Raw genomic sequence first — 12,214 nt, forward strand, 5'->3', positions numbered from 1 at the left:
GGTGGAGATGAAGATACCGATAATAGTGATATCTAGCCTCTCAGTAATCAGAGGTTAACTATTTAAACATGGTTGAGGACACAGAGTGGACAGCTGAGTGTGGGTGCCTGCTAGTGACACGGACAGCCGCCGCCGAACAGTTTTTGGCTAACGTAAGTAATATATTGGTGTAACTCATCATTTCACGGTGGTGCCATGTCATAACCTAACGTTGGTAACATCCAGGACAACATATCAGTGAACTAACACCTGCACATACTTATAAAAGCCAAATAATTCAAATCATGAAAACGTAAACAAACCGATCCCCTGACCCGCCGCCTCTCTCTCAGCCATTATCTGCCTCATCTCTCACTCATTACAGGCCAGACAGGTCACAAAGTGGACCCATAGGCCTAATCTTTCAAGTCAGTTGTTGAGATATATCCGCAATTACCTGATTTGTGTGCTATGGAGGCTCAGTGAGAAGAAGCGGGCCTACCCATGACGTCACGAGCCCCAGGCTGTGACGTCATCACCAGCTCCCGCCCAAAATGCCGGTCCCAGATGCTCGACTTCCACTATTATTTATATTTGTCTCAGTTCATTTATTTCGAGTCACAAGTGCCTTTTAAGGGTTTCTAATGATAGTTCGCAGTGTTTTACGTGTCTTCCATGCTTGAGTTGAGTGAAGTACGGTGATGTAGAGGGTGTTTATGACTTGAATGGGAGGGCCAAAATACGCTAAAATTTTTACCTCCGCTATCTGTGATTTTTTATTTGAGGTTGTAGCGAAGTGTTTGTGTTTTCAAAAGATGGTTTATCATGAGAAAAGTGTGCAAGGCTCCTGAGAAGTTAAAGATGTGGACTTTAAGAATGATATGTAGTCCTGTTAATATTGTAAACAACGTCATTTTTAAATATTATTTTTCTAATAGGGCGAGTTGCCAGGTTTTGATATATCGAAATGATAGTCATAATTTTTGAAAAACGTTATCGATTCAGTTGAATGAAATTGGTGGGCTTTGAAATTGTGTTTAAGCAAGTCGAAGTTCTAATACTTTATTTAGTATATTTTTGAGCTATTTTATTATTCCTTTTCTTGGCAATGTTTTTGTATTTTAGAAGTTAGTTTCGATTGATAACGAGTCAGAATTTTTATAACATTCGTGTCCAGCTGCCTTTTTGGGAATCCTCATTTTCAAAATGATTTGCGTAACGAATATATGTGACGTCATCAAGGAGGCCGACCCCCACCCCGGCTGGACCCAGGCCGATACCTGGCTCCAGGCCCGAGGGTGGGTGTGGGTGTGTGTGTGTGTGTGTGTGTGTGTGTGTGTGTGTGTGTGTGTGTGTGTGTGTGTGTGTGTGTGTTGCCTTATCTTTCGTTATGAGGAGCCCACCAGCTGGAACCACTGACACCCAGCTCCCAGCTGGAGGGTGTTGGAGGAAGGTGGCTGTGTGTGTGTGTGTGTGTGTTGTGTCATAGGGTGGTGTGTGTGTGTGTGTGTGTGTGTGTGTGTGTGTGTGTGTGTGTGTGTGCACTTAAATTTATTAGATTTATAATTATGTATGTGTGTGTGTAGTTTTTATAAGAAATTTACTATAGTTAAACAAGACATGATCCCCATGTATGGGGACCACAAATTGTAGAGGATTTCGCTGCAGGACTTGTGTTAATGGGCCAAATATGTGTTGTATATAATGTATTGTGTGTGTGTGTGTATCTTTGTACTGATGACGAGTGTGTGTGTGTGTGTGTGTGTGTGTGTGTGTGTTTGTTATCCTATTATTTATGTTATGTTATGTGTGTGTGTGTGTGTGTGTGTGTGTGTGTGTGTGTGTGTAATTCACTATGGTCGCTCGGTAGTCACCCAGCCAGCCTTCCCCATTACGGAGCAAGCTCAGAGCTCATAGAGCGATCTTCGGATAGGACTGAGACTGTGTGTGTGTGTGTGTGTGTTGCCTTTATCTTTCGTTATGAGGGAGCCCACCAGCTGGAACCACTGACACCCAGCTCCCAGCTGGAGGGTGTTTGAGGGGGAGGTGGCTGTGTGTGTGTGTGTGTGTGTGTGTGTGTGTGTGTGTGTGATTCACTTTGGTCGTCCGGTAGTCACCCAGCCAGCCTTCCCCATTACGGAACAAGCTCAGAGCACATAGACAGATCTTCGGATAGGACTCAGACTGTGTGTGTGTGTGTGTGTGTGTGTGTGTGTGTTTGATCTGTGCAGTCTATGACGAGACAGCCAGACGTTACCCTACGGAACGAGCTCAGAGCTCATTATTTCCGATCTTGGGATAGGTCTGAGACCAGGCACACACCACACACCGGGACAACAAGGTCACAACTCCTCGATTTACATCCCGTACCTACTCACTGCTAGGTGAATAGGGGCTACACGTGAAAGGAGACACACCCAAATATCTCCGGGGAAACGAACCCCGGTCATCTGGCTTGTGAAGCCAGCGCTCTAACCACTGAGCTGTGTGTGTGTGTGTGTGTGTGTGTGTCGTTATTTCACCGTTCTGTATACGTTTCATCTCTGGCGTCCCTCTTTATTATCCTAGTCTGTCAACACAAACTGCAAGTAATAGCGTAAAGCGAAATGTGTCCTATTCTTAGCGCTTATTGAGCAAGGGGAAGCTATGATATGTAGGAAACACATAGCCCGGAGCAAAGCAAGGTGCCTCTATCGCCTCGCCCTTCCCCGCCGTGTTAACCCCTGCAGTAACATGACGTGTTTTCATATTTATTCTGGCTATTACTCAATTATTTTATACAGCTTCACAAACTTATGTGGAGATTAAAATAGTGAAAACTGGCCATTAATCTCTGACACCGTAGACCCTTCTTATTGTAAGCAAAATAATCTAATCAGACACAAACTATCGTAAAAATGCCACTTAAGGGATTAGACTCGACTCACTCAGACGCCCATAACTGAGTGCATGGCGATAATTCAGTGCTGGAGATCTTAATGACAACAGTGCCCACAGAGATAGATTGAGAGTTTATGGACGACAACAGTAACGCTTTGTTTTCACCCGACATGTTTCCACTTTCCATCGTCGTTCGTGGAGTGGCTGGCGAGAACAAATCAAGGTTCCTCGCAATTCTTTTACCTTGATTTTTGGGTTTGATTAGGCGATTTTATTGACATTAGGAAGGGTCTATGGAGGTCAGAAGATTAATGGCTGGAGTCTTCACTATTTTAATCCCCCACATAAGTTTCTGAAGCTGTATAAAATCACCAAATAGCAGAATGCATAGGGAAACGCGTCCTGGTACTGAAGGGGTTACGGCAACGCACACCCTAAATAGCTTTGATACTAGTTAACCCCAATGAATAAGTGTATGCAAGTAACTGTGTGTGCTTGAGATCTTACTGAAAACAATGCCTACACATCAAATTGTTTTCACCTATTACATATTTCCACTTGTATCGCTGCAAGTGAATGGAATAGCTCTCTCTCTCTCTCTCTCTCTCTCTCTCTCTCTCTCTCTCTCTCTCTCTCTCTCTCTCTCTCTCTCATAATCCTAATTCAACATTCCTCTTAGCACTTCACAACAGACAGATGAGAAAGTCGGAGTAATGAGTGGAGAGATTTGGTAAGGCTTCCAGATAGTAAGTGTGTGTGTGTGTGTGTTGGTTACCTGGGCAACGCTCCCCAGGTGAACCAAGCTACCCACTCCACTAGTTTAGCTCTCCCGTCTCGTCTCTACCTCACTCATAGTTCACTGGGGTCTCCGTGTCTCCCTGGCTGGCTGGCTGGCTGGCTAGCGTGTTGCGTTCTTGCCTTGCCTCTCCTCCCTCGCTCCAAGTGCCAAGTGAAGATAATGTAATATCCCAAACTGTCTTAATCCCTTCTGTACCATGACGCGTTTCCATATCCATTGTGCCTAACTATTTGACGATTTTATACAGCTTCAGAAACTCATGTGGGGTGACTGTGTATTTTGGATGTTTCTAGGGAGTTTTGAATGTTTTTACTGGTATTTTGAAACGCTACCTGGTGTTTTGAGTGTGTTTTTGGTTAATTTTGAGTGTTTGCTTTGGATGTGTGTTGGGTGTGCTTCTTGGTGCTGGGGTGGTAATGGTGTATATTGTGTACGTGTTGCTTGTGAGATATGTGTAGGTACCTACTTGTTGGTACGTACATTGAGGTCTTGTATGGTGTTTTGGATATGTTTTGGGTTAGTTTTTACTGTTTCAAGTGTTTTGTGTGTGTGGGAATACTGGTGTTCTGGGTGTGTTTACGTGTATGTGTGGGTCTTCTGAGTGTGATGTTATGAAAGGTTTATTGTGCGTAGGTAAGTGCATACCAAGATGTATTAGTCTAATATATTTTGAGTGCATGCATACCTACATATATACATACATACATACATACATACATACATATTTCCTTAGAAAAATTGTGACCTCATAATTACAGGTTGTCATGGTTTGCATGACATGTAAAATAATCATGGTAACCTTACCTATCATGATCGAGCCATCCATCCGCACTCGCCTAGCACGCACTTGTGTTCCCGCCTCCGCCTCCCCCCATCACATTGCTATATAGTCGGACCAGTCAGTGCATGCCAAGGTCAATAAACAACTTGGACCTTTGAGCCCGAGCGAGAGATCAAGAGAGGAATCTGATAGTTAGCGTACTGTGAACCGCGAGTGCATGAGGCGTAGAGATGACGTGTTTTATCTAACTGCCTCTTTTTGTCTTACCAGTATGTAGATCTGGATTGAGCAGGTTGTGTGAGCAAGTTATACTCTCTCTCTCTCTCTCTCTCTCTCTCTCTCTCTCTCTCTCTCTCTCAAGATAGCTTAACAGTTACGCAACGTGGTCGTCTTGTGTTGTTCTTATTATATCCGGCAGATTTGTTGTTGTTGTTGTTGTTGTTGTTTGTGGAGAGAGAGAGAGAGAGAGAGTGTGTAATTATTGCAAAAGATAACCAGCGTACACACACACACACACACACACACACACACACACACAGACGAAAAAGAGAAAAGATAAGAGTATATGTAAGTTGTTTTGATGATGCGAAAAAAAAATCTGGCCGTGGTGGTGATGTAACAAGGGAATAATGAGCTTCATAAGTTTAGAAAATAAAACAGTGAAGCAGCTGCATATAGATCATCGTAGTATGTAACATCTTACAAGTTATTTACTCCTTGTGTGTAGTTTACGTACCCTTCCGCTGTTATGTGTGTGGAGGGGTGTGAAGAAGATTTGAAAGCATCAGGAGAGGAGAAAGAGAACATTAGGAAACTTTAGGGAAAGAAAAAAGAGGAGGAAGAGATAGGAGTATTTGGACGTACTAAGGAAAAGAAAAAAGATAAATTTTTGCAAAGGAGGAGGAGGTGATAAAAGGAAAAGAAATGAAATTGTTGCCTCTGCCATGATAGTAGACCTATTATCACCAATTGTTACTTTTATTACAGCGCACAATGTAACGAGTAATTCAATATTTGGGAATGTACGTAGTACGAATACTTTGTATAGCATTGTATGAGTATTTGTTTAGCAGTACCCCAAATGGTTTTAAGTAACACGCTCAAATAATTATAACTCCATACAAGAGCTAAATCTCTCTCTCTCTCTCTCTCTCTCTCTCTCTCTCTCTCTCTCTCTCTCTCTCTCTCTCTGGAGGCGTGGCCTCGTATGATAGTGATGGGAGAGGGAAGGTGAAGTGAAGGGTTGGCGTCGATTAACAGCATGAGAGCGAATGAAGCATGTACAGAAGCGTTACCGTAGACAGGTTACATTCTAGGCAGTAGGTGGGGTCCCGAGGAGACCAGGACGGGAGATAACGGTAACTCCTGAACGTCTCCTGTGCAGGTCACATCTCCAGAGCGCAGAAGAAGCGAAGACGGTCACGTACTGGAAAAGTGTGTTGGCGTACTGCCGGAGGGAGAGAAGGGAGGGTGATGCCGTGACATTGACCTAGCGCTCATGCTGTTGACCATGGGATTTTGTGACGGTTATCTAGACTCTATGGTCAGGGAGACTTGTTAGGTTAGCGTTGACTATATTGTGTCTCGCTCTCTTATTTCTAACTTATCTCATTCTTGATTTGTGTTTGGCAAATCCTTACATTTCCACCAGTAGCCTCATTGTGATGCACAGCCACGTATAGCCACATAATGTTTGTTATTCTTGTTACAATTAGGAAAACATTCAACATAATCAGAGAGAAAGGGGGAACGCAGCTGGTTTATCCCTAAATCATTTATACGATCGAAGCAGTGGCAGGCACAGAATCAACGAATGGAAGTGTTTGAGATAAACCTTGAAGAAAATATGAACATGGATACTGTAATAGTGTCATTTATTTATTTATTTTCAACATTCAGTTGCGTTGTAACAATATTCTTTTCTCATTAGTATAAATACATAAATTATGTAGTCTCCATAAACGCTCTGTCGCATCACACACTTATACAGATATATGTAGTAATTATTCTGCAGTACCTATTGCTGAATTCCCATTGGGCCTGTACCATATGCACTACGGTATCTTCCTTCAAAGTTTAATGACTGCCGAGTATAAACCATAAAGATTCCGGTCACATACTTCCGTAGGTGGGCGATTTGGAGTGAAAATGAGACGATCTTTAAATCTTTTAATTAGTAGTGAGGCGATCGAGACCTAGGCCAAGAAAAGGTGTACGTGCAGCTCGATCGAGTTAGGGTTATGTAGTACGTGGCTTGCTATCCATCCAGTAGGTCATTACACCTTGAACTTCATAGGTTGACAATCAATTAGTTTCTGCTGATCTCTCTCTCTCTCTCTCTCTGTTCTTACCTTATAGTGTGCGTTTTTATTTGTTTGTTTCTTACATAATTATGTTTGTATGTATGTATGTACATACGTATGTTTTATATGTCTGCCTGTCTGTCTACCTATCTGTCTGTTTTTATCAACACATTTACTGATATATCTGATTGTGTGCATACATCCATAATCATTATTAGAAAATAATTGGTGCTATTTTCAACCTTTCTTTGTTGCGTAAATCCATTATCGAGGCGTGCCGTTGTAAGGACTGAATGTTATCTGCAGCTGGGTAGCGACAGCAACTTGGGGCTTGGCAACTCAACCTCAGTATACACCACGACACGAAGGAGTGAAGAGTTACGTCCTCGTGTTGCACCTCCTCCAAGTAAGGTAATGCATGTCAGTTAGTAGTCACACCTGTAGACAACCCAATACCACCTTTTAACTCATACCACACAATTAAATTAACACCAGGATAGCTAAATATTACATTTTTTTTACTAAACCACCTAACAACTTAACGATTTAACAAAGGAGACTTAACAACCACTAGCACTAAATGATGGTTAAGGACACACATGCACGTACATACACGCACACGGACTTTTACCGTCATGTATCTTGTCTATGTGCGTCTGCCTGTTTGTCTGCCTTTGTGTGTGTCCCTCCCTCTCCCTCTCCAGTATTAGCGTCGCAGTATCATTAAGAATCAATTTACGTCGCTGCTTGGTGTAAGGGAGAACTCTGCCACTCCCTGCTGGTCTGTGTCTGTGGCTGTGGCTCGGCAGGTTGTGATTTGGGAGTGTGGAGTTACGCATTATGTTTATTGGTGTCTGCTCAACTTGCTTCCTCGTGACTCTCTCTCTCTCTCTCTCTCTCTCTCTCTCTCTCTCTCTCTCTCTCTCTCTCCTTTACCACTCAGCTGCCTTTGAATCACCCCTCCCACGCCTCCCCCTCTCCCTCTCACTCCCTCATGAAGCAACAAAGGAGGTCCAAAGGGTACAAACTTGCCTTGATTTTATTCTAAGATTTTACTTGATATCTTGTTTGTTGTGAATTGTTTGTTTCATGTGGGTTTTTAATTTTTTTTTTTTTTCGTGTGTGTGTGTTTGTGTTTGAGTGTTTGTTTTATGTTCAGTTTTGCTATTTGTTTAGTTTTTACATGTGATAATGAGGGGATGATAAAAGTGATGGTATCTTGTTTTTTTTTTTTATATGAAAGCAGATAGCAGAAGATTTCATTAATAGGATGCAAGTTTGATCAAGTGTAAACAGCAAGAAAGTAAAAGTGAATTGGTGTCCAAATAAAGGTGTAGGTCTTTATAACAAAATTGCTCTCCTTCACACTTCATCACAAGATTGAAATAAACTGGTTTTCTAATAGTGGTAGTTTTCAATGTGAATCACAGTCATACAATTCCTATTTATCGACAAGCTTAGAGTGGTGACAGGTTCAGGTTTTGTAGGTCTGGGAAATCGTCAGGTCAGGTGTTAGTCAGGGAGCTTTGCCTTAATCTCAGCACTTCCCTGATGTTGTTTCATACCTTCTTATTCTGCTCTGTCCACTAAATTTGGCTGGCCTTTTCTTTTCTTCCATGTACATAATTTCTTTGGTTTTCTGTATTTGTATAGGACACTCAGTACAAATGAGAAATACTTTGTGGTGGGAGAGTCATCTGTGCTTCAGAGATTGTGCTTACTGTCCTGCATTTATTATTTAGCCATGGTACAGAGAGGGGCTTTTCAGATGAATCCCTTCACCAACCCTAACAAAAGAAGACTAAACCTTGAATCAGAAGCTTCGGTGATTGTTTTAAGGAGCCAAAAACACTAGTAAATAGAGCTGCGTGTCGTGTCTTAATATTTCTCATTGTTTTGGTTGTATGCATGTGTAGGACTTAATATTTCGTTTTTATGATACTCATAAGTTTTTTTTGGGTGAATGTTGCATAAGTGAATATTAATCTCCCTTGTCCTTGGTAATTTGCTTAACATCTGGATTCACACTGCTTGATTTATAGGAAATCATGGCCATTTATAGTCATAAATAAGTGTGCTATGACAGTTTTGAGACTATTCTATCAGATTTACCTACATGGCTGAGTTTGACATGTATGGTTAGTCTTTTTTGTTTAGATGTGGAAATCTGTCCAAGGACAATAAAAACAAACATAATTGCCCACTTAGATGCCTGTACCTGAGCAGGTCAGAGGGAGTTAGCTAAAAGAATGGGATGAATGTCTTGAAATCTCCCTCAGGTCATAGGTAGATGGAAATACAGAAGCAGGTAGAGATTTTTCAGTCTGCATAAACATGACAAAAGGTTGCAAAAACAATCAAATAACTCTAATATTCTCAAACTATAACAAAACAAGAGGTGTAATGCCTGCCCTTTCAAGTAAAAAATCTCAACAAAGGAAACATTCTATAAATAAACCAACTTTGCCCTTTTGCTATGACCATAGGGTGACTCACTCACCAGATGCAGTGCTAGGAGTGGCTTGGGGTTGCTACAGTACACATGCACTCACATAACCCCTATATCCTGCTATCTCTATAGAATTGAGTCAAGTTGGTGCAGTATAAACATACACAAAACTCTTCTGTCTTGCTTTACATTTAGGAGTGAGTGGCTAAGGAATGCTACAGTACACAGGGACTCACACAATTTTCCTTTTCTGCTATCTCTGTTGGAAGGATTAGTTAGGGTCTGGTGGATATAGATAGATAGATTTTTATTGACCACAGATATTTATATAAACTTAAGGAAACTGCATTAATTTTGAAGTACAAATTTTATGCCTTCTGGAATGATTGGCTAGAGGCTAGTATAATAACTACACATTATTTTTTTATGTAAGGGGAAATCCAGCCAGGGGCAACAAAAAAGACTAAAGGAAAATCTCCATTTACAATGCCAGTCTTTGAGCTGGTTTGAGACCGTTAATCAAAAGAATAGGAAAAATGTCACTCAGTTCCTCTTTCCTGCTGCTGCTCCACAGAATGGCTGACTCGGAGACCTACCAGGGTGACCAAGGCATGGTGCAGCGGCCTGCCTCCCCTGCACCAGCTGATCTGTGGTCCACCCTCAAGAAGGCGCTCTTCATCATTGGTTCCAGCACCATCGTCTTTGTGGCCCTGCGTAACAGCTTGACCTAGTGAGTAGGTGTGGATGATAAGGGAAGGTGATGAGGGGATGTGTGGTGGATGTAGAGGCAAGAAAAGGTAATGAGGGAGTGTGTGGTGGATGTAGAGGCAAGGGAAGGTTGTGAGATGTTGGTATGTTCTGTAGGGGTAAGAAGGATGTAGAGTACAGGGAGAAGCTGAAAATGATGAGCAGATGTTAGTATGTTTTGTAGATGGTTTTGTAGAGTACTGGGAGAAGCTGAGGATGTTTGTGAGGGGCAAGGAAAGGTGTTGAATGTTAGTTTGTTGTGTAGGTAGTAAGTGGTAAAGGTGGTGGAGTAATGTTAAATGTATAGGATATTTGTGGAGGGTGAGCTTAAGTGATGTGAGGTTGTTAAGGGTGAAAAGGAAGTGGATGAGGATATGAAAGGAGAGTCATAGGATGATAGAGTAGACTGGTTCTATAGTTGTGTGGCTGAACTGATGGGAAAGTTGATTGTATTTTTTTTTTTTTTTGCAATTTATTTATTTATTTATTTATTTGTTTTGTGGTTTTTTTTTTATATAAGAAGTGAAATCTAGCTAAAGGTAAGAAAAACAATTAAACTAAAAGGCCTACTTAGATGTGACTCCCTGAGCAGGTCTGAAGGAATTATCCAAAAGGATAGGATAGGATAAATACAGTGGACCCTCGGACTTGGAACAAAAACTTTCAATAATTTCTATCCTCGGAGTTAGAACAAAATTTGGACTTGGAATAATCTGAAAGCAGCTGAATCCAGCAAATCATGATGATGCTAGCGTCATTGGTGGGAGGTAAACATCAGTTGTCGCTTAAATTTGATTTCATGTTGTCACCTTGCTCTTATAACCAGTTGGAATCAGGACATTTGACCAGTTTTTCATTAGGCCAGAATCACTTAACCATGTAGGATAGTTGAGTAATATTTCAAACAAGTACACTGATCTCGTAACTAACAAAGATATTTTCAACAACTGTAGTGACAAGGTGTAAGAACCTGAGGTCTTGGAATATATTAAAATTATATACATTGTTTCCAATGAGGAAAACAATTTTGGACATGGAACAGCCTACCGGAATGAATTATGTTTGAAGTCCGAGGATCCACTGTGTTTTGAAACTATGATTATTGTAGAAAGAGAAGTAAAGGGAGATATGGTTCAGTAGTGAGGGAATGCAGGAACAGGACTATTTCCATGGAAGTCCTTAGATGTTTGGATAGATTGGTAGACTTTTAGATTGTTCAACTGTATAACTAGATCCATTGTTTTCATGAGTGTTTTTTAGGAATCTATGTTTGTAGTTCACCTTTTCCATTTCTCCTGTTTAACCCTAGTGTATATTTACAAAGCACATTCAATATTGATAAGCTTTTCACCACTTGAGTCTATAATTAGATGAGTAATGTTATGGATATGAATAAATGAAACTCTTAAACAGACAATTCATGAATATTTAGAGTACCTTGTAGATTTGAATTAGAGATTAAGACTAATGTTTTTGTATTATTTGTACTATTTGTGTGAATTGTAATAAGAACAAGATAGGAGGACCACTACCTTAAGTAGATGTAGAGTTGGAGTAGAAGTTAGGTTGGCACTGTACTAATACTTGACATTGGGGCCTTTCTGTGTGTACATGTTTTAGTGTGACTCAGGAAAAGAACAAGAGAGGATGATCACTTAAGTAGACATTGAGTAGTAGAAGTGAGGCAGGCACTGAACTAATACTTCCTTTGTGTGTACTTGTGTGTGTGGCCACCAGTCACCTGCAGCACTTCTGGGGTGCCTCAGGTGACTTCTGGCAGCACCAATGGGACAAGATCCTCCACACCTATGGAGATGACCCCTTCACCTTCATGGTCTATGGTGAGTGAAGGGGAGTGAAAGGAAGGCAGGGCTGGATAGTTATGTTGTTGGTTGTAATGTTATGGTAGATCAGAATGAGGACCAATGGGAATGGTTATAGTGATTGTGGGAATTGAATTTGAAGAATGGGTGTAGAGGAATGAAATTGGCTTGTAAAAGTATTGTAGTTCTTGTGTAGTGAAAATTACTATTTGTAGTTGTCATAGAACAATTTTGATAACTTGATTAAAACTGACTTGTGAAAACTTTCTTCCTACACATTTTAATTGAATGGTTTTAGATATTTTTGTGTTAATGATTTGATTTGGCTGTTCTCTCTAATGCAATAATTACTTGAGACTCATTATAGTTTTAGTTTTTAGTTTTTTATCAATTTCTTAATTTTTTAAAATTGAGTATGCATCACCTCCCTTATTTCCTTTCCACATATAAATT

The 12,214-nt window shown here is 40.8% G+C and overlaps 1 protein-coding gene across 4 annotated transcripts in view; it reads left to right on the forward strand.

Annotated features, from left to right (window-relative positions):
* LOC123515530 (fatty acid hydroxylase domain-containing protein 2-like) overlaps positions 1 to 12,214 on the forward strand; it is a 20,091-nt gene continuing 7,877 nt past the window's right edge. The window contains exons 1-4 of one of the 4 annotated variants that reach the window (XM_045274236.1): positions 1 to 152; positions 7,049 to 7,153; positions 9,766 to 9,921; positions 11,676 to 11,779. In XM_045274236.1, coding sequence (XP_045130171.1) covers positions 9,767 to 9,921; positions 11,676 to 11,779 — 259 coding nt within the window. In that variant the 5' untranslated portion in view covers positions 1 to 152; positions 7,049 to 7,153; position 9,766. Of the gene's footprint in view, positions 153 to 7,030; positions 7,154 to 9,765; positions 9,922 to 11,675; positions 11,780 to 12,214 lie in introns of those variants that run through there. The other 3 variants (XM_045274237.1, XM_045274239.1, XM_045274238.1) reach the window with 3 other exon arrangements.

Source organism: Portunus trituberculatus, chromosome 39, assembly GCF_017591435.1.
Source record: "Portunus trituberculatus isolate SZX2019 chromosome 39, ASM1759143v1, whole genome shotgun sequence".
Taxonomy (NCBI): Eukaryota; Metazoa; Arthropoda; class Malacostraca; order Decapoda; family Portunidae; genus Portunus; species Portunus trituberculatus.